General features: G+C 36.9%; 1 protein-coding gene across 1 annotated transcript in view; it reads left to right on the top strand.

Annotated features, from left to right (window-relative positions):
- The window catches only part of LOC131059969 (exosome complex component RRP41 homolog), a 130,771-nt gene that overhangs the window by 79,736 nt on the left and 27,018 nt on the right, over positions 1 to 24,017 (top strand). The window contains exon 10 of the mRNA XM_057993036.2: positions 4,026 to 4,115. Within this exon, the coding sequence (XP_057849019.2) occupies positions 4,026 to 4,115 (90 nt within the window). The remainder of the gene's footprint in view (positions 1 to 4,025; positions 4,116 to 24,017) is intronic.

Genomic DNA, 24,017 nt, shown 5'->3' on the forward strand with positions numbered 1-24,017 from the left:
CCCTCTTGGACCAGTCCATCGTCGGTCCGGGTGTGGCTTATTTCCAACACCAACACCCCCCCTTAAGCCACACCTCTCGTGTGCTTGGGGCTCCTAGCCTGGACCTGGCTCTGATACCATGTTGAGACATGGACCAGCTAGGACTCGAACCTAGGACCTTCCATACGCTGCTGGAGTGCTCTACCACTGAGCTACTGGTCCCTCTTGGACCAGTCCATCGTCGGTCCGGGTGTGGCTTATTTCCAACACCAACATGTAGCATAGTTTTTAGCATATAAATCTTGATTTGGAAATTCTAAATTCAATAGTTTATAGACTAATTTGGTATTACAGCAAATTGCAAATTCCTGGGATTCGTGGAACTGTGTCATCACTTAATGTTAAAGGTTTATTCTTAACAAAGAGCATTGTTGGACTTGCAAAAAGGAAAGAATGGGGATTAATTGTCACTCTTATGGACATTTGATTGGCACTCCAAACATTTTTGTGAATTTGATTATGTTCAGAAGGTTGAATCCACTTAAAGAAATCAAGGGGATTGTTCAAGAACATGTACAACACTGTGGCCAAGTCGTAGCATGTTTTCTTCTATGGCAATATAATTCATTGTAGCATTTAAAAGGTTATACCACTTGTTGTTTGTAGCAAGTAGGGAAAATTTTCCTTAATTATTCTTTGTTAGAGTGAAAAAGGTAAATCATCTAACTAATTATTATTAGGACCTATTTACACTAGCATGGTTAAGCTTACTTAGGTCATGTGCTTTTTTAAGTCATAGGATTAAGAATCTAAGATACATGTCATGATCTAATAATCTTCTCATCTAGGGTTTAATTGTATATTTTAATCATAATATTTTTATATCTATTGAAATCTCATGTTTCATATCAAATCAGTTGCTTTTCTCTTCTGTAATAGTGTGTTTTAATTACAAGTGATCTTTGGGGTGTTGTGGAAGCTCTATCAACTCCAACATTCTTAACCCATAGCATCTATTCTAGCATGCTTTGATCATCACAAGAATTGTAGCTGTGGAGTTTCAACACAAGCTAATACACATAGGAATTTCACAAATGGGGGGACTTTTCCTATAGTATGATTTTGTGGGCCCAAAAGCCCATTTAATAATGAAGGTGTGATCTGAATGGATCATGAGAAATTATAATAAAACATGCATAGGTATAGATTTTTGTGAAAAGGATCCAAGAAACTAAAATGGAAGAACAATTTGTTGAACAAGGTTACAAAGAAAGGGAAGAAACAGAATGCAATGCATTTGTGGCCGTGTGCACTGCTTGTACATGTGCCATAACTTAAAATCAGAACCAAATAGGTGTCTGTTTAGCTTCTGATGAATATAGAAATATTTGGAGAAATCTAATGTAACTAGAAATCTGTAAAGAGGGGTTTGTATTGGTTTATAAATCATGGGAGGAAGTGTATAGAGAAAGAATGATGATCCAATTGTTCATAGGTGTGTTGAAAAAGGTTGAGACAATTGTATTGCCAGGCAGCTTGCATCCAAGCATTGTACTCGGTAAATTGTTATTCTTAATAAAAGTAGTATGGTGTTTTGCCACTACCACTCATTATAATTTTATCTCTTTGGGGAGTTTCTAGGATAAATTATTTGAGTCTGTGAGATTCATTTTATTTGCAGCATGTATATTTCTTGATTTGTTCAACAATTCACCCACTCTAACAACTATCGCTTGAATTACAAGTAGCATAGTAAGCATACATTTTTGAGTCTATGTGGGATTCATTTTATTTGCAGCATTTATATTTACTAAGTTGTTCAACAATTCCCTCTCTTTAACAACTATCTTTAATAACTATCATTTTTGAATGTTTATGAAGCTTGCCACTCAGTGGTGGCTCAAGTGTTCTGGATAAACTTTGTAGGGAAGCTGAGGCATAGAAAGGATATTATAAATAAAGGCAACTGTTTAAACAAATCAAAGGGTATCAAAATGAAAGTATATAACAGGTCGAAGAAAAGAACAAATCCTTTCACACAGAAGGCAAATCAACAATCAATAATGAAAGGAAAATCTGAAGGAGAGTAACATAGTCAGCTACCCACATGGCTGCCAACAAAAATAAATCCTTTACTTAAGGTAACTCCACACCACAAGAGCTGAATTTGAGTCACCTCATGGAAAATACTTTGGTTGATGATTCAAAACGTAAGATTAACTCTTGCTGAGCTTATACATGGCTCCTAGCCTATGCTCATTTGAGCACTGCTGCCGATTTGGGCCTCAAAGATGAAAGATTCTCCCTTCACTTAACGCTACTCTCACTAGGTTTGGTATCAACCCTTCCTGAGTATCTTTGGGAAACCTGTCATGTCCCTACTAGGTTTAGGCCTGTTTTAACCATAATTAATCTATTTCAATATACTTATAACTTAAACTAAATTGATTAGGAGACAAATCTATCTTAACATGAATCAAATCTGTGATATTCCATAGTTCAATTAATTTATCAATTATTAATATAAGTAAATTGTTCATCTACCATACCAAATAATTAATTCTATCATACTAGATAATTAATTTTATCATCCATAATTCTTAATGCAAGTGTCAACCTTTGTTACTACTTCAGTTCTAAGGAAGAAGAGGATGTCATTGTTATCAAAGCACTTAGAGACCAAAATCCAATAGGCTCCCTCAAAGTTTACGGATCCAAGCCCTTACCCTCTCTTGGGACCATGCCCTCAAAGTTTACGGGACGCTGATCCTTACCCTATCTTTGGAATCATCCTATTGATTGGATTTAGAATGTCCCTCTTTGGAAACAACTCAATTCCTAACTTCTTAAATACTGACAGTAGTAACAAGAATTATATATAAACATATACTGCTTAATGTTTATTACCTCAAGAGTTCTTTCTGATTTACAATCTAATATTGTTATTTTCTGATCAAGACATTATATATATATATATATATATATATATATATATATATATATATATTCTTTCATTTATTTTTCAGACATTATTATAAATATATAACTGCAGAACAGTTCTCAGAAAGACGCATCAATACTATTACAATTTATGAACAAAACATACTGATGGCAGCAAGATACAGCAATTTGCTTATATCCACCGATCTCTACTTTTCTTTCCTTATCATTCGATGCCTCTCCATGTTGGAATGCTCCCTTTATAAACTCCTTCAAGGGTCTTGTTGGACGTGGCTCTTGGCTTATGACTTTTCCCTTGCACCGTTTTGTTCTCCACTCATCCATTGTTAGGAGTCGTGCCTTTTCAAGTATGACGGCCAATACATTATGGTTGAGTATTTAATCAATCATGCTTTGGTGTTTAGGGTATTATTGATCATAAATTAGTATTTAGTCATGAAATTAATTTATTAAATATTTAGACATTAAATTAATTTATTAAAATAATATTTAGACATTAAATTAATTTATTAAATATTAGACATTGATTAAATATAAGATAGAAAATAGAAATTGGTTGTATAAGAAATAAATTAATAAGGTAGGAAATATTAATATTTATGTAGGGATATTACGCAACCTTACCTCGCCTCTCATGCCCATGAGCTTTCATGTTCTGTGCAATTTCATCATCTAACTTATATTCTAATTTTCCATCTTTTCCTTAAAGCCAGAAAATAACAGATGTAAGCTATTTCTTAAATGTTAGAGAAAACATGGTTGAAACATCGGGGTTGTGCATAAAAATAACCTAGTCTGAATGCCATTATTTCTTCTCATCGTTAAGCTCTGTGAAGATACCTGGCACTGATCATTGTCCTTTTTTCAATTATTAATATATAATCAAACACAAAAGAGGAATCTTAGTGTTTAGGGAAATTTACTGACTGTAGTCAATTGCTTTATGAGATTCGATTCATCATTTGTTGGGGAAACGTTTATCACTTTATCAAATCCAAAGGAATGTTCTATAAACCATTCTTTTTCATATGGCTTGTATTATTATAAAAAATTGACCTCCCTGCTGCTACACTTTTTTGACACAGATGGATGCAAAGCTCCCACTGGACATATTTGAAAGTGTGATGCAACTAGCAATTGAAGGTTGCAAAGCAATAGTTCGTTACATCCAAGAGGTAAGCTTCTCAATCTAGATTTTGGTTAACTATGAAGGTCTTTATGGTCTCTAGAAGAGTTGTGAGAACCAGAACATGCTTTCAGTAACATTTCAATTGAAGATTATTTCACTCTATTGACATATCTCATGGAATATGTTTACCAAGAAACTTTAAGTTAGTTGTTCTAGCATAAGTACTCATTGAAAATAATTTTGCATATTCTGGTTGTTTTATCCTCAAGATATATCGCTTGCTGCATTTTTGCTTTTGTACAGCTTCAGTTGGTCTCATGGTAAAGGCATCTATACTTGATAATAGAGTTTGCATGTTCAAACCCTTAGGGGGTAGGATTGTTCACTTCAAAACAAATAAAGGTAAATGGAAAAAACAATCTCCTTGTTGATGCTTGCATAAGGTGGATCACATACACCAAATTTGAGTCTAGCCTGGCTGACCTAAAAATTTCCCTTTAGCTTTTACCTTTATAAATAATATTAAGGCCAATAAGTAGTTGAAATCATAGCTTGAGGACTCTGTGGACTCGCCACAGACTCGCCAAGACACGTGAGTCCATTGGTGGGCTGAGTCGACTCACCACGGACTTGCGAGCCGAGTCTGGAACAAAGACTCCCGAGTCTGTGCTAAGGACTCGCGCGAGTCTGGTGTTGGGACTCCAGAGTCCTGATGAAGGACTCTTGCTGCTTGCTGAGAATGCCCAGTCAAGGTTAAAACATTTTTTTTTTCACTTTTCCTCACTTTTGACATTTGTTATTGCTCAAAACAGGAAGATGTAGTCTTTAGTTTTTTGTTTTTCACATTTGTCATTATATGTAATTTTGTAAACATTTATAAACTTATGCTGCTGTTATACATTTTAAAGCTTGAAACTATGAGTATGAATGATGAAATTTTAAATATTGAGTGTTTGGAGATCATATGACATGTGTAATGTTTCAATTATGGTTCATATGTTCTCTAAATGCATTAATTTCTTTTTTCTTTTTTGTAAAACTATGGTTTTCTTTTTTGCCGAGTCCTTTCCCGAGTTTTTTCCGAGTCCGAGTTCGAGTCCAATTTTTGGGCTGCCGAGTCTGCAACGAGTCCGAGTTTTCCAACTATGGTTGAAATCACAATTAGCTTGATTTTCATTTGATATCTTCCAAAGCATATATTATCATTTTCACTGTTACGAACATTAGTAATAGCACACACAATCATAAAATCCAGTTCTTTTGGGGTTGGGCTGCTTATGGATTCAAGGGAAAGTGCTACTAGTAGTTGAGATGGACACAAATTGTCTTCCTTACCTAAGGAGTTATGTAATGTCCCCTTTCTAGCTCATATTGTATGCGGTTGTCGTTAGCCTATTTCTCCATGGTCCTGTAGGCTAACCAAGACATTTAAGGGATCTTGAGGATAATTGACCTAGACAGTTTCAGTTGTAGGCGATTCTAAGGTGTTTTGGTGTGGTTTTGGGATACTTACTATTTATAGTAAGTTAGTTGGGCTAGGTCAAGATCATCAATGATTCATGGATAATATCCCGTTGATGGTAATTATTGATATCGACTAGAGATTTTAACAATTGTTTGTGATTATTAGTTTATTTATCAACAAAGTTAAGTTATAAAGTTAAAATTAAAATATTTAACTTTATTGATATGGGGACTTAAGTTAAAGGGAAAGTTATTTAAATATTAAAAGTTGCCCTTCATTAAAGGTACTTGGAGACTTAAATATTAAAAGGGAAGTATTTCTATTTATCCCACATTGGCTGGAGAAGTGTGTGGGCTTTCCTCGGAATGTTATAAAAGACTCTTAAGAGTTCATTTTCAGTAGGCTGGACTGAATTGGTGATTTATGAATTATTTGGAGAGTTCATCTTCAAGGGTGCATGAGGACGGAATCCCTCATGAGCAATAATCTCTAGGCTGTTGAAAGACACAGTGTGGGGATTCAATTGGTGATGCATTAAGGTAAAATCTGAATGTTCAATATAGCTGTGTACTTCCTTTCTATATAGTTTTAGTAATCCCAAAGGGTTCAATTTGAGAGTTTGGAGATTGTATTTGTGGCCACACTGCTGTGAATTGAACTGCTCTTGCTGGTAAAGCTTTACATTAGTTTGGGTGAGCTTATGGATGCCGTACAAGTCTGAGAATGCCCAGGACAGAGCCGTACCAGTCTGGAGTAATCTGCAGTAAGCTGTACATGGTCTGAAAACATCAAGAGCAGGGCCATACAGATCTGAAAGTGCCAAGTAGAGTGCGGTACAAGTTTGCAGCCAATTAGGGAATGCTGTATATTCTTGAATGGTGCTGTACATGGTCTGGAATCCTCCTTGGGTGAGACGACAAGGGTTTGGAAGGAACATTATTGCTGTTAATGTGTTTAGAGCCTATCATTGTGACTGGAGCAGCGATATATGGTACGCCCTTTATTGTAGTCATTGTTTGAGCAAATATAGGAAGATCTGATGTCAATATTACACTGAACCAGGTCTGCATTGTATTTAAAACTGATTTGTAATGACTGAAACAAGTTCTCTAGAGTTTGAATAAATTTATGTGCTATCAGCATTTGATTACTTACATTATGATGCAAGCATTATGCTATATGCATTGTTTTCAATATTGAATGCAATCTGAAAGTCTCAACTCGGAATCAAAACAAAAAAACAAAAAAAACAAACACATACTGGGCTGCCTATCACAGTGGTATCAGAGCAGTGTATCCTGCCATCTTGGAGGGTACAATATGAGCGAACAGTGATATGTCTGGATTTGATCAGCGACCTTTTAGACTCCACTACAATACTCGCAGAAACAGAGCAGTTGCAAACTTAAATCTGGAAGAACAAAGAGCTCCTGAAGAACAAAATACTGAAAAAGTGGGAGACAGGAATGCTAGGAACCCAGGAGAAGAGAGGATTCTGAATTATTGGATCAACTAGTTCAGGGGCAGCAACAAGCAGAACAGAGAGCTCAGCAGCAGAACCAACATTTGGACCTTTTAACACAGATGATAGCTCGCCAAATGGGAATAGATATTAATGCTAACTTGGGTGGCGGAAACAATGGAGGGAACAATGGTGGTAATAATGGTCAGAATGGTGGTAACAACGGACAGAATGGTGCAAATAATGGAGTAATGTTGGTGATAACTTTATGCATGCAGCCCAACCAACAAGAATAGTGAGTTCAAGACCACTGATACCCACCTTTCCACCTATGGTTCGGGCACAAACAAAGAATGAGCCTTAGATCACAGATTTACAAGATCAGTTTAGAAGAGACTGGAAGAGTGGGGGATCTGAGTTTCAGGCAGCCATATCATTGAGAGATTACATAGATGTTAGAATGAGACATAGAACCTGCATAGGTGACAGGGCTCAAAATTATGATTTGCAGAAGAAGGTTGGGAAGTCAAGGGAAAGTTATGAACAGCAAAATAAGGGCTTCTTATAGATTCAAGGGAAAGTGCTACCAGTAGTTGAGATTGACACAAATTGTCTTTCTTACCTAAGGAGTTATGTCATATTTAAATTGTTCTTGAAAGTTTTGTAGGAAGCCAATATAATTATATGTTTGTGACTTTTAAATGTTCTTTTCATCCTTTTAATCCAATAATATTAATTTATGTTACCATGGTTGTGCTTGTAACTGCTGCTTCAAAAACATGATTTTTGGAGATGACAATAAGATCAAAATAATCTATTTCAACAAGGGTGTGTATGCTCACAAAAGTTGTACAGTTTGTGTAGAATATATACTAATTTCTTTGTTTGAGTGATAGAGAAATAGCAATGGGATGTTTTGACCTTCTACTTAGAGTATTTGTTTAGTTCTCTCCTTTTTTTCTTATGCATTACATTAAGGTATGTCTACTAAGGCATCAGAGGACACCATTTGTCTTTTAGAGATGTCTTCTCTAGTATGGATACATCCCTTCAAAGAAAAACACTTCATTTTTGAGGCATGTATTGATTTTAAAACTTTTTCTTTTTCCTAGGGTACACATTCAGGTTATAAAATACTCTTATAGCTAAAAGATTTTACCAGTAGGATCATTGTTTATCAAGGTAATCATAATGGAATCCTGGACTAGATTTTAATGATTAGATGTCTGCAAAAGCTTGAAAAACTTGAGCATGAGTATAACTTTGGTCGTAATTAGTTGTTCTACATAGTAGTATTGCAACAATGTTACAAGACAATTGTGACAATCTTTCCACAACAATATTTTTTAAATGTAAGTAAAGTCATGATCAAAGCTAGAAAATATCACTTGATGGATACTTATCTTACGAAATGAAGCCTAATCAGATTTTAGAAGATGTTATAAAAGAGGAATCTCAAATTATTTTGCATGAGGATTGAGCATGTCGCCATATGGGTCTTCATACTTGTTGTGCTGTGCACACAATCCCCGTCTCCGACAGGGACCCCCTTCCTTTTATGCCCTGCTAATTGCAAGAGAGAGAGAGAGAGAGAGAGAGAGAGAGAGAGAGAGAGAGAGAGAGAGAGAGAGAGAGAGAGAGCGCTGAGAAATGCACAGGTGTATTTGGAATCCAAACCCATAAGTCAAAATCTGCATGGCATCCTGGAAACAAAGAGCTTGGTGTGTAGAATGAAGATGAGGTATGAGCGTATGAGAGACTAAGTAAATGAGGGGAGGAAAAATTGAAATTCTAATGTCTTTCCAAGTGTCTAGCTTCACACCTCCTAAATTCGGTGTTTCAAAGCCTAGAAGATCAGTTTTGTTCCTTTGCAAATGCCTTTGGTAGCACTGAAGTTCATTCTTCACCTTGCAAAGTCTGGTTGAGGCATCAAAATCAGACTTATTACTGTTTCAAAGACCCTTTCAAATGCCTAAAGAAAGGCCAAAAGTCATCTATGCCCCTCCAAACTTCGGCAGTAGAAACAAAGCAAAGAATAGTCTTTATTCCTAAAGTGCTTGCATCCCCCTAAAAAAACATTGAAGTTTTGACCAATGCCTAAGAAAAGTTCGGCCTTTCTAGAACTTTTTGCCTATAATTCCCTTGGAAAATGTCGAAGTTAATACTGAAATTCACCAAGGCATCAATAATTTCAGTCTTTGCTAAACTTTTTGCTTGCCAAGACTGAAGTTTATATCGAAGTTCATGAGTTTGCAGTGGAAAGAGATGAGTTTTTGTCATTTTGTGCCACCAAGTTTCAAACAATGGCATCAAAGACCCCTCATGAATATAGGCTAAGGATTGCAACACAAGATCCATATGTTTAGGAGGCTAGAACGAGGTATAAAGCAAAGTTGCAGACCAAACCTCAGTGTTTGCTTGAGAAATAACCTCATTCCCTAAGCCTTGCCAAAGTTCATACTGTTCCCAAGCAAAGTTCGGACTTTTCTAAACATTTGGCATCCAAAAACATGGGAAAGCTTGGAGTTTTCTGAACTTTTTGCTTGCAAACCCCATGGAAAAGGTCGAAGTCAAGGCCGGGTTTCATGCATGATTGTCGAAACTTTAGTAGGAGTAAAACATTGTTTCAATGACCCTTCCAATGCCTAAAATCAGGCTGAACTTCCTTAGTTTGTGCAAACGTTTGGTGATGTTCTTTGTACTCCTCCAAATGCCAAGGTCCATTCCCAAATATGTGTCTCAAAGTTGGATTTTGCAATCACAAAAGGTGAGACATTCCAAAATCATTGATGATTGAAGCTCAAAGTTATGGATAGTCTTCATTCCCAAAGTGTCTCTCTCATTCATCCCAATCTTATGAAGCTCATCACTTCCTCAAAGCCAAGAGACCCTTGTAGATGCAATTGTAGAGTAATGTTCAAATCACAAAAGGGGGGTAATCAATTTGAGGTCCTTCAGGGAATGAGTGAAAAGTGAATGGATGACTAAACAAAATGGCAATTGATCCTTGACTTATGTGTCCATGCAGGATGAAGAACACAAAGGAGGCCATGTGGAGATGCTTGGGATAAAGTATGTTCTACAACACTACCATCCAGAGCACCGATTGAGCCGGAGGATTCCTAGGATAAAGCCAGAAGAAGAATTCCATGCTAGCACCTTAAAAATGTCAGTGAGCTGACCCAAGGACAAAGTAAGAGGGGTTGGATGAACAAAGACCCCTACCACCATTAGCATGGCAAGAAGTTGGAAGTGAGGGCAAAGTATTGAAGGAATGATCACAGAGTAGTGTGCTGATTGGTGTTGTTTCCAAAATTCTAGAAGGCATTGACAGAACACACAAAATGCTAGAGGAGTATGTAGAAACATAAAATGAATAGTTGGAGATGACAAAAAATAAATTTATTGAAATAACAAGTATTTTATTAAGAAATGACTACTTGTTGGCCCAAGTTAATGCAATTCAAAAGGAGGCCACAAGTCAGTTATTTCCTAGCTACCGGATTTACCTTTTTGTGCCTTGAGCCCAGTGAAATTTTGTCTTCTAGTGGGATTAATTGAAAACATTTGAAGGTAGCTAAAAAGGTGGTTGATGGTTTTTGAGATCATTAACCAAAAGGTTGTCAGGACTTCTAGAAGGAAAATCAGAGCCATTGGATGGACAAAATCCTAGCTATTAATTTAGAATGTAAAATCTATTAGAGGCTAGTGCGTATCTCATTGAAAAGGGGTTAGAAATGTTAGAATTTTAGAGTTAGGCAATAAGAATTTTAGCAGGTTAGAAGGAGCAGTAGTTAGAAGTAGAATAGAGGAGGATTGTTGGACAAAATTTGTTGTAATCGTAGTTGGAGCAGATGAATAAAGCATTGAAAAATGGTGTTTTGCCATTTACCCTAACTTGTTTGTATGGTTTCTCTTCATTTAGCTAATTAAAGTTCAATGATCTTGATGGTGAAGTTTGAGGTTATTTATTTCAATTTTAAGTTCATACCATTGGAAGCTTGCTGATTGTAGATCTCTGTGCATGGTTAGTTTGAGCCTACTATTGCTCTTAGTTCAACTATGAATGTTTGTTTCAAATTGCACTAGAATTGGGTATTTGAATAAATATTCAGAGTCTGAAAATCCTTTTATTTCCTTGGAGATTGCACTATTCTTGTGGAGTTGTGAGTTTATCTTTGGCTGGGCAAGAACTAGTTTTATTCGTAATCTGTCTACCTACAACACTAACCGTTATTGTCATTGTCCCTAGGATTTCTAAACCCTGCCCCTTTGCTATTTATTTCACCCATTTTGAGAAGTAAGGCATTGCTAGATTGCTATACCAGATGCAAGCTAGGTTGTCTAATGCATAAGTCCCCTCGTGATTACCAACAAATGACATCAACCATTGAGTTATCCTAAGCAAGTTAAGACTCGACAGTTGGAATCTTGAGGTTATCTCCTAAGATCAACCTAAACAACATTAGAGATTTCCTTATTAAAGAGAGGATAGGATACACTCAACATTCTATTCAGCATTGATTGAAAGTGTGAAGTTTCGCCATCAACAAAATTGGCGCTAGGACGGTTGCTTTAGGATTTTGTAGCCAACGGAGTCTATTGTATCCGTTCAAATGCTATAATTTGAGATATGTTAGATCTTTGTTATGTTGAAAAATCCCCAAAAATCGAAAAACCAGAAAATACCCCAAAAGTAGAAAATCTGAAAATACAAAAAAAAATCTGAGTCAAAATGTGGGAGCAACCCCTTAATAGAAACAATCTTTAGGTTGACATTCTCTGGTTTCATGGGAGATTGAGTGCACAATTGTATCCTAGGCAGCTATGCGACTTTGCGTTTGTAGGGAGTTGCAAGATTCACAACATAGCTAGACATGATGAGCTGAACTGCTTGACGTTTCTATCAAGAGTGGAGCTAGCATTGCAAGGAAAGATCTTTTTTTGGGATATTCCCAAACAAGAGGTATTCATAGAATTAGATAGTCCCAACCCTCCATTATGCAATGATGAATTTACCCGATGTAGGGGATTGATTGAAAACCATTTTGGTCACAATGAGGAAATACGTTTGGAAAGTGTGCTGCTACCTTGGTGGTGTAGGACTCATAATGCCCCTCATTCCGAGTTCACTTGTTCATTGTGCCTAGAGGCGGTCAATCGGGTTAGAATCGTTAGATACCAGTTTGGATTGCCGAAGTCACCAGAGGACTACATCACAAATAAAATGTGGAGCGCATGCCTTGTTGTTGATGAATACAGGAGAATGCAAGATTATTGCAGCGCTGCATTATTTGAGGGTGAGAGTGATGAAGTACAAGAAGCTGGACTAGATGAATTCATGAATCAGACTATGGTAGTAGGTGGCATTGCATGCCTTGTAGCTAAAAGGGAAAATGTTGAAGAAAGTGATCAAGTGAGTGCTGTAGGACAGCCAGAGACTGGAGAACAGTTCAAGGAAGCCCCACAAATGGAGGACGCATTCCAGGAACCCGTTGGGGACATTTTTGAAGATCAAGCTATTGAAGAGGCCTTGGTGTTTGAGGATATGTTGATAGAAACACATAAGGTTGCATGGTTTATGCAACATGAAGATGCACCGATAGGCGAAGCACCCCATGTTCTTGAGTTGAAGTTTAGGTCTGATTTTCAACATGTATAGCCCACTGTTGAATTTGATGCTGATTTGTACACGCCAAACGCAAGCAGGATACTGCACCACCAGTTGCGACCTCTTGAAGCTGTTGAGGATCTCCCACTGCACGACACATCGCATGACTCTCTCCTTTCTTTTGTTAATTCTAATGTTATCAGTTTGATTTTGGATGTTTAGGGAAAACAACTTGCATTTGGATCAACCATGGACCCAATGAATTGCCCCAGTTGTTGATATTGCCTAATGTCCTAGTTGAGCATGAGAGTGGCCCACTAAATTTTTTTCTTTCAAAATATAAAGACAAATTTGTCAGACTTAGGACTATGCCCTTTACCTTGATGTTGCTGCACACTCTGAGAAACCATGTTGGGTCAAGGATTCATGCAAATAGTCCACATTTTGTACAGTTGGTCTCTCCTTGTATATAGTTAGTTTAGTTTTCTTTTTTGTTTTAGAACAGTTTTCTTTTATGTTCTTAGCTTAGATTTATTGCATTTTGCCTTAGAGTAGTTTGCCATGTTTGCTTTAGATTAGGTTTGTTTTCGGAAGGGTTATCCCTCTGTCATTTTGTAGGGGTATGTGTGTTTTACCCTGCTTTGGTGTATGAAGTCAGGATGTTATTCAGTCTGTTTCTTTGATTCCGCCTTTGGTAGAGCACTTAATTGATGGTTGCCCCTGTAGTCAGCTCATTTGGTTTAAAGCTTATTCATTTTAAAAATTTAGTTGCCTATTGTGTCTTGTCACCAACATTGCAATCATTGCACATCTTACGCTTAATAATCGCTTAAGTCTATTGTTTTGTCAAGGGGAAGTTGTTGCAAGTCAAAATTCTAAAGCTCTACTTCAACGACCACTGAAATGCTCAAACCATCCAAGCTTCATTGCTTACAAGCCAAAATAAGTATGAAAAAATGAGAGAAAAGAAAAATCAAAAGAAAGAAATTGAAAAATGAAACATCAAAAATACTTGGCTTTGGGAGTGTGGACATCTCTACCGGTACTCAAAAAGAAGATTCATTAGAAATAGAGCAATCTCCGTGAGCTTACAGGCAATAACCTCTCCGTGGCTATGGACACTCGCTGCAGCGAGGCAATATCTAGGTTGCTTTTGGAGTTAGAGTCGCCCTACGTAGCTTGCCTTGATTGAACAATGATGTCTCAACTTTCTTTAAGCTGGAATGAACTTCACTGCACACACTTGACTTCCAAGGTCGGTGACTTGACTCATTTGTAATGTTATTTTTACCTTGAATTTGTCTTTTGTCATTTGGTCTGGTCTATAGGGTGTTAACCAGTGATTCTAGGTTTGATCTAGATAGTCATCCTTGAAATGTTCAGGAACTTTTCCCAGCCGCGTCACCATTTGTTGTGTTGTGCACACGCTCCCCGTCTTCGACAGGGACCCCCTTCCTTTTTTGCCATGCTAACTGCATGAGAGAGAGAGAGAGAGTGTGTTGAGAAATGCATAGGTGTATTTGGAATCCAAACACGTAAGCCAAAATCCGCATTGCATCCTAGAGACTAAGTAAATGAGAGGAGGAAAGATTGAAATCCTAATGTCTTTCAAGTGTCTAGCTTCACACCTACTAAATTCGGTGTTTCTAAGCCTAGAAGGTCAAGATTTGTTCCTTCGCAAATGACTCTGGTAGTACCGAAGTTCATTCTTCACCTTGCAAAGTTTGGTTGAGGCATCAAAAGAAGACTTATTACTGTTTCAAAGACTCTTTCAAATGCCTAAATAAAGGTTGAAATTCATCTATGCCCCTCCAAACTTCGGTAGTGGCAACAAAGTAAAGAATAGTCTTTATTCCTAAAGGGGCTTGCAACCCCCTATGGAAACATTGAAGTTTATACCAATGCCTGAGAAAAGTTAGGCCTTTTCAGAACTTTTTGCTTGCAAGTCCTTTGGAAAATGTCGAAGTTAATACCAAAATTCACCAAGGCATTAGTAATTTTAGTGTTTGCTAAAGTTTTCTTTTGCCAAGACCGAAGTTGATATCCAAGTTCATGAGTTTGTAGTGGAAAGAGATAAGTTTTAGTCATTTTATGCCAACAAGTTTCAAACAAGGGCATGAAAGATCCCTCATGAACATAGGCAAAGGATTGCAGCACAAGATCCATATGTTTAGGAGGCTAGAACAAGGTATAAAGCGAAGTTGCAGACCAAAGCTTAGTGTTTGCTTGAGAAATAACCTCATTTCCTAAGCCTTGCCGAAGATCACGCTGTTCCTAAGCAAAGTTCGGATTTTTCTAAACCTTTGGCGTTCCAAAATGCTTGAAATCTGGAAGTTTTGATCGAAGTTGATAAAACATGCGAAATTTCTGAGTTTTCTGAACTTTTTGCTCGCAAACCCCATGGAAAAGGTCATAGTCAAGGCTGGTTTTCATGCATGATTGTCGAAACTTCAGTAGGAGTAAAACATTGTTTCAATGACCCTTCCAATGCCTAAGATCAAGCCAAACTTCCTTAGTTTGTGCAAACATTTGGTGATGTTTTTCTTACTCCAAATGCCGAGGTCCATTCCCAAATATGTGTCTCAAAGTTGGATTTTGCAATCGCAAAAGGTGAGATTGAGGGCATCAAGGGTTTTTCCTAGACAAAACAAGAGGCATTCCAAAATCATGGATGATTGAAGCTCAAAGTCAGGGATAGTCTTCATTACCAAAGTGCCTCTCTCATTCATCCCAAGCTTATGAAGTTCATCACTTCCTCAAAGCCAAGAGATCCTCGTAGATGCAATTGTAGAATAATGTTCAAATCACAGAAGGGGGATAATCAATTTGGGTTCCTTCGGGGAAAGAGTGAATAGTGAATGAATGGCTAAACAAAATGGTAATTGATCCTTGACTTGTGTCCATGTAGGATGAAGAACACAAAGGAGGCCATATGGGGATGCTTGAAATAAAGTATGTTCTATAGCACCCCCATCTGAAGCATTGATTGAGCCGAAGGATTCCTAGGATAAAGCCAGAAGAAGAATTCCATGCCAGCACCCTGAAGATGTCAGTGAGCTTACCCAAGGACAAAGTAAGAGAGGTTGGATGAGCAAAGACCTCTACCACCATTAACATGTCAACAAGTTGAAAGCGAGGTCAAAGGATTGAAGGAAGGATCACAAAGTAGTGTGCCGGTTGGTGTTGTTTCTAGAATTCTGGAAGGCATTGACAAAACACATTGGATGCTACAGGAGTATGCAAAAGCAGAAATGAAGAGTTGGAGATGATAGAAAATAAATTTATTGTAATAGCAAGTATTTTATTGTAAAATGACTGCTTGTTGGCCTAAGTTAATGCAATTCAAAAGGGGGCCACAAGTTAGTTATTTCCCAACTACCAGATTTACCTTTTTGTGCCTTGAGCCTAGTGAAATTGTCTTCTAGTGGGATGAATTGAAAACAGTTGAAGGTAGCTGAAAAGGTGGTTGATGGTTGTTGAGATCATTAACCAAAAGGCTGTCAAGACTTCTAGAAGGCAAATCAGAGCCATGGGATGGACGAAATTGTGACCATTGATTCAGAATGCAAAATCTATAAAAGGTCAATTCCTGAGTCATTGAAAAAGGGTTAGAAAGGTTAGAATTTTAGAGTTAGGCAGTTAGAGTTTTAGCAAGTTGGAAGTAGCAGTAGTTAGAAGCACAATAGAGTAGAATTGTTGGACAAAAATTGTTGTAATGGCAGTTGGAGTAGATGAATAAAACATTGAAATATGGTGTTTTGTTAGTTGCCCTAACTTGTTTTCATGGTTTCTCTTCATCTAGCTAATTAAAGTTCAGTGATCTTGATGGTAGTGTGAGGGTATTTGATTCAATTTCAAGTTCATACCATTGGAGGCTTGCTGACTGTAGGTCGCTATGCATGGTTAGTCTGAGCCTATTCTTGCTCTTATTTCAACTATGAATGTTTGTTTTAGATTGCGCTAGAGTTGGGTATCTAAATGAATATTCATAGTCGGAAAATCTTTTTATTCCCTTGGAGCTTGCACTACTCCCGTGGAGTTGTGAGTTTATCTTTGGCTGAGCAGGAACTAATTTTATTCAAAATCTATCTACCTACAACATTAACCATTACCGTCATTGTCCCTAGGATCTCTAAACCTTGTCCCTTTGCTATTTATTTCACCCATTCTGAAAAGTAAAGCATTACTAGATTGCTATATTTAAAGCAGGCCAGGTTGTTTGATGCATAAGTCCCCTTGTGATTACTAGCAAATCACATCAACCTCTGAGCTATCCTAAGTGAGTCAAGACCTGACAGCCGAAACCTTGAGGTTATCTACTATGATCAACTCAGACAACATTAGAGTTTTCCTTATTCAAGAGAGGATAGGATACACTTAGCATTCTATTCTGCGTTGATTGAAAGTGTGAGCTTTCGCCATAAATAATTCCACCACAAGGAAGGTATTTCTGCTTTGATCTATTGACCCATTGTTGTGCAAAACTCAAGAACTGTTCTTTTCTCATGCATTGGCTAGAAAATAAGGAAGCCCCTAAAGAGAAAATTTGTGCCACTACTCCCTCCTAGTCAAGGCCTAAGGTGCAAATATGTTTTGAAACAATAGAGTATACTGAGAGGTGAGTTGAGGCATGTGATTTGTCAATTATTTTTGTGAAGAGAGTTGCCAAGTTCTTATAGGACTATATTATAATACAATTTGGATGCACATTTAATGCACTCGCGCAACAATTCCTTTGAGATCAAAATCATATAAGCACTATGAAGTCATTGTTAAAGAGAAAATGGCCAAGCCAAGTATGCATATAAGATCCATGTTGAACGACAAGGAAGTTTTGCAACATCAGATTGGGAGAAGAGGTGTCTTGTTGTGTTGCTATCATAATGATTCATATGCAGGGTGATTCTATGGCATGTATTAACACCTTCAGGAATTAATCAACAATCAATATTAATTCCAACCACTATAGGGCAAGTGACCTTGGATGTCACCCCCATGCAAAAGAATGACAAGTCACCCCACTCAAAATGGCTTGCTAGCGTATTTAGACCAACAACAACACATTGGAAAAAACATTAAGTATCGAGGTTTTTGCTGATAAATATATTTATAACAAATATAAATATAGGATAAGATGTTTTTATCAAGTTTAATAATATTATGATTATAAAGTTGTGTTACTATCTATAGGGGAAATAAACTAAGCCTGTGATTAATTTAGAAAGTTTAGTTAAATGATTAAACTCTAAATTAATATTATTAGTTGAGGTTGATTAACTAAGACTGATATTGCTGAGAAACTTTGAGACAAATAATTGAAATAAAAGTGAAGAGGAGAGAGATTACGACTTATGTGAAAAGTGGATCGATGTTGACTCTGTTGTGATATGCAACAAAGGCTTGTAGATTGGAAACTGATATTGGATTGGGGATTAGATACCTAAGATGAGTAAATTCCGAACTTTCTGGTTGATCCTAATAATGGACTCAAAAGCTAGTAGACCATTTAAATCTTAATGCTTGCCACAATATTAAATGTCTTTAATGGTAGGGAAAAGGGCGTCTAAAGTTTATTGTCTTGATCCCTAAAGCCTTCCTCCTTAGAACCCTATTCCTTGTGGCATGTATTTGCTAAACACATAAGTGATTAGACTCGTCCTTAAAAGGTATCTAATCTTCATTAACTTGTGAATTACGATTGTTATTTACACCTATTTGCTCCATTATTTTCACATGCTAGTGGAAGGTGAAAATCTAAATAGAACAAATGCTATCTTTAAGTTTGAGTAGAATAGTAAAAACTTTTAGTTGTGGTGTGAAGTATTGCATTGTTCAACATACATAGGAGGAAATAGCGTGGTCATCAAGAATGAATTGATAATGCAAGTGGTGAAATTCAACCCCATTTTGAGTAAGCGTATAGTGGAAGACAATATAGAGTGTGACACATATGGAACACTCCAGAGAGGGTAACTGATGGGAGTGATTAATGTATAAAGTGAAGTTGTGGTGTAGGGTGTAATGGGTGGAGTGGAGTATGTTTGTGGGATTCACCATAAGGGATTTAATTATATTTTGATAGGGGATGGGAATTGAATAGTGGAGAGATAACATGTGAATGCATAGAGGAAAATTTCTTGAGGGAGATAAACATCAGTTGATTAAGAAAATTGGTAAGTGTGGGGCAAAAGTTGATAGAAATAAGAAAAGGGGCATAACAGGTAGAAGGTGAGGAAAGGAGGGACTTTGGGAAATAATGATGCCATTAAATGTTATTAAAGGGATTGGAGTTGTTAGATGCACGTGTGAGTAGGAATTAATGAAGACTAGTTGCTGCAGGAATATGGATAGTAAAATTGCAAAGAATTTAGTTGTTTCTATAATTTGATTTTATATTAGCAAGCACACGTAATAATAGTGCCATACTTTCTTTGTTAGTATAGCTTAGGTGAGATTAATTATTGGCGTCATGGCCGTGTTTGATTGGCTTCTCTAACTCAACCTTGGTATGGATTTGACTAAGGTGCATGTTTTCACCTCTAAATGTGGCGAGACCATTAAGTTATATTTAGATGGTTTGAAACCATTCCATGAGCTTTATTATTAGTGATACTTTGTGTTCCATTTTCCAATTAGTATGGACGAAATGAGACGCATTCCATTTTGCATGTCTTTCCTTAGTGATGGGATCGATGATAATCCGATAGATGTCTTCTATATAAAGGTGGCTAATGTGGTTATTTAGCTTCCTGTTAGAGTCCTCTATTCAAGGCTAGTATTTTTGAAAAGTTGGTCATTTGTCCTTGGAGCCGTTTGCTTGATTTGTTGACTCATGTTTAATGGACAACAATAGAATGTGCTTGTAGGCATGCAAAGTACAAAAAGGACAAAAAATGCAAACTAAGAAAGAGAAGAGAGATAGGGGAGAGAAATTCACTATGGAATAAAAGTGAAGACCACTTGGATAACTCAAAAAATGGAAAACATAAATTAAAAGAAAGCTCTCTTCAAATGCGGATAGAAATGGTTGATTTATTAAAGTAATATTATAATATTAGTTTATAATGGTTAATTGAGTCGTTAGGATAGACTTTAGGAATATTCTTTACTCTTTTAGTTGTCATTCTTATCTTTTGCTTTCTTAGTTGTCAATCTTGTCCTTTATAGATAAATCATTTGTAACTCTTATTTAAGGAGTCTTTTACTCCTTTCTTAGTATTCAAATATCTTGGTAATCAATTTGTGTTATTGCTTTCTATAATATCGCACGAATTGCATGAATGTGATGGAAAAAGTACCAAAAGGACATTGTATGGTACAATATGATGTACAAATCAGCAAGGGAAGGAAAATCGTGAATTTTTTCCTTCAAGTTTTTAGCATATTTTTTTAGATGAATTCATGGGTCATGTGCTATCAGAATCAGAAAATTATTTTGTGGCAAAATTACTACCGTTTTTCTGAATTTTTTTGGATGATTTTTTGAATAAAATTGTGGGTTTATAGTTTGAAAAATCACGATGTTCTGTCAACAAACTTCGCATACTCTTTTTTGGCAAAATTGCACCTATTATCAATAAAAATTGCATTGTTTTTTGCCTTCTAAAATCGTGTGACTTAAATTTGTGGATTTTTGATGTGACTGAAGCAAAATTGTGCACTTATTATCATTTTTCTGAGAGCGATGTGATACTTTTGGCTGCGACGAGAGTATTTCCGAGTTGCAAGATGGCCTAGTAATTGTTTTTAAGACTTGTAGAGACCATGATGGAATTTTGGAGTTTTTGAACGATTTTCCTTCAAAAATTGTGGACAAATATTTTTACCAATAGACTACCTAATGTTTTAGTCGAGTTTTTGCTAATTTTTTGATAATGTTTGGACAAAATCAAGAATTTCAGAATTTTTTGGCGATTTTTTAACAAAATCATGGACACCTAGTGTTCTTTCCCTAGGGATTTTGTAGTGATAGCAAGGTTTTAATTTTTTGTGATTTTGTATTGCAAGAGGGATGACATCATAATCCAACATCATGTTGGAAGCTAGACAACTCTTCATTGGAAAAAAAATGCAACACTTGGAAACAACAGATGCTCATGATCTTTGAGTATAGATGCCTTAACAAGATCGTCCTTGGTACTAACTAGAGAAACGGGAATCGCCCAAAATCGCCGAGTTTGGGTGATTTCTGAGTCGAGAGAGGGTCATCGGGTCTATTGGGCTTGGATGAGTTTGGCCCCAAAAATTGCCCAAAATCGCCATTTGCCAAAATCGCTTGAAATCGTCGAGTTTGGCGAGTCCCGACTCTCGAACTCGGCCGGCGTAAGGAAGCTTAAAGATACAAAAAAAAAATGTTTAAAAATTTTTTTATCTGATTTTTTTTTTTTGTATATATTTTTCTTTGCCCCTAAAAGTGAACTTCATTTCATTCATTTGGCAAAATAGAGGAAAGTGAGTTGTGAAGAGAAACACGGGTTCATTGAAGAAAAACCATCAAGGAGGAAGCTCAAGATTTCATCTATACATCACATTGGGGCTGCATTATACTTTCATTTGGTGCATCAAGAGTTGGAAAGGAAGAGTTTGCAGCTCATTTCAAGCTTGTTGTAAGAGGTAAGATTGATTTTTTGAGTTTTTTTTGTTTCTTGTAAGCAAAAATTTCATTTTCTATTCATTTTAATTGAAAGTTTTACATTTTCTTCCAAAATCTAATGTATGTAGGGTTTGTAAATTTCTTTTAAAAAAAAAATAGGGTTTCAAATTTTGATCAAACCCTACATTTCTTTTTAAAAAAATTTATAAACCCTACCTTAGTATTTTTGAAAAAAATGTACAATGAATTCACAAATTCTCAAATATTAATTTTTTTTGTATTTGTAATAATGCCTTATTGCAGAAACCTTGACTTATTTGCCTCAATTTTCACATTACAATCATACAATGTTTGCTTCTAGATCCCCACTTAGAAAGGACCCCGCTTGGAAATTTCATGAAGATTTTCCTAGGCGAAAAAAAGGACAGACAAAGTGTAAATATTACAAAACAATATTCCATGGAGGCATATATAGATTGAAATACCATATTGCTGGCGTATGTGCCCATGATGCCAACCCATGCCCAAAAGCAACTATTGAGGCTACACGTGAGTGCTATGTGGCAGTTGAAGCACTTGAACAAAAGAAGGAAATGGCGAAGAAGCAAAAGGATGATTTGGCGGCCATTGGTTTAGGTTGTGTTGGAGGGCCTTCTTCCATGCCTCCATATCGTCTTACTCCCAGTGCTAGTGCTACTGCTCATGGTCCTGGCACTACCAGTGGTAGTGGGAGTGGGAGTGTTAGCATTGGTCCTAGAATTCGTAAATCTAGGCTGGATTCCTACTTTGAGCCTCGCACTACTCCTGGGTCCCAATAGTCGCTTGAGAGCATGGGTTGGAACAAGGAGGTCCATGATTCCGCTAAAATGACACTTGGCAGGTTTTGGGTCTACTGCAGTGTTCCATTCGTTGCAGCTAGGTGAATATTTTTTGTTTGATTGATTTTATATTTATAGTTTGATTCTTTGTTTGATTTTTTGTACATAGTACATACTTATCTCATTTAATTTATTTGTGACAGGTCTCCTTATTGGCAAAAAATGGTTGATGCCCTTACCATATGCGGGGCAGGGTTCAAAGCCCCTTCTGAATCTGATTTAAGGGGACCAATTTTGACAGATTTAGTGCGTGATGTGAAGAAGGAATTAGAGGATCAACGCTAGATATGGAGTAGGACAGGTTGCACCATCATGACTAATGGTTGGACAGATAGGAGAAATAGAACTCTCCTTAATTTTCTTGTTTCTTCCACATGTGATTGATTAATTTTAATTTCATTTAGTCATTAATTTTTTTTTTTAATTTATTTGATGGTTTATTGAATGATCATTGATCTTGCTTTATTTTTAATTTCAGGGGGCATTGTTTTCATCAAGTCCATTGATGCCTTTGCGCACTATAAAAATGCCACATTCCTATGTGAGAAAATAGAGGTGATACATGAGGTGGGCGAGAAGAACGTGGTGCAGGTTGTCACCGACAATGCATCAAATTATGTTGTTGTAGGTAGACTTTTGATGGAGAGGCACCCATCTATAGTTTGGACTCCACGTGCTGCCCATTGCATTGACCTCATGTTGGAGGATATTGGAAAACTCCCATGGATTAGGAGATGTGTAGAAAGGGCAAGAAATATTTGCAAATTTGTATATAATCATTCATGGGTGTTAGCTCTTATGAGGCAATGCACAGAGAAGAGGGAGTTGGCTCACCAGATTTGGCACTAACTTCAATACATTACAGTCCATGCTTCGCTGTAAGGCGGCCTTGAAACATATGATTGTTGGTGAGGAGTGGGCTTCCTCATCCTATGTTGCTACCGCTGTAGGGATAGATATGGCAGAATGCATTTTTGATGAGGTGAGGCTTTTGGACCCTGTTGTGACCTTTTCACACATCGCCCCATTGCTTACGGGGACCCCTCTCTTTTCCTGCTTTCTGCGTTGTTAGGTTAGGGTTTTGGCTGCTTAGTGGGCAATTTTGCGTTTACTGTGCTCGAGTCTCGGAGTTTTGATCATGCCTAGTGCCATCTAGGGTTTTTGAAAGTGTTAGGATCAAGTTGCAAACATTGATATTTTAATGATCTTAAGTTTTGTCCAAGTGTTTGACCTTTTGGGCGTTAACGTGTTTTTAAACACGCGCATCAGTGATTTTAAAGTGCCAAAGTATTCCAAGACTTTTTGGAGTTGTTTTCTCGCTCCTAAGGTATTATTTAAGTTGATTTCGCACTTTATTCCAATAATTTCCTAGCGTTTTGCTCATAGTTTTGGAAAATTTGCCTAAGTCCAGTCTAATTTTGAAGTTTCTGAGTGATTTTGAGTGGTTAAAATGATAAAATCCTAAGGGAAATCCATATTCCAAGGGTTAGAGGGTCAAATTCCATGCTAGAGGTGCTTTTCCCCTCATATTCCAGACTACCCAACCCATTCCCGCACTCAAAATCCACACTACACATGGGTTTCCCCTAAAATCCATACTGGCTATTAGTTTCCACCACTGTTTATCCATACCTGGATCGATTTTCCCCTGGAAGTGTTAAAATTTGGCTAAGTGTTAGGATTTATCCATATTGCCATTGATTTTCCACCAAGAGTGCAGACTATAGTGCAGACAACGTTGAGGATGATTCCATGCCTGGATTGATTTTCCCCTGGAAGTGCTAAAATTTGGCTAAGTGTCAGGATTTATCTAGATTGCCATCGATTTTCCACCAGGATGTTTTGTGACAAGTTACTGTGGATTTTTGTCCGGATTTTCATCCAAACAGAGGTCGATTTTCCACTGAGATCATTTTAATGAGTTTTGAGTCCGGATTTT

Source organism: Cryptomeria japonica, chromosome 1 (genome assembly GCF_030272615.1).
Source record: "Cryptomeria japonica chromosome 1, Sugi_1.0, whole genome shotgun sequence".
In the NCBI taxonomy this organism is placed as follows: Eukaryota; Viridiplantae; Streptophyta; class Pinopsida; order Cupressales; family Cupressaceae; genus Cryptomeria; species Cryptomeria japonica.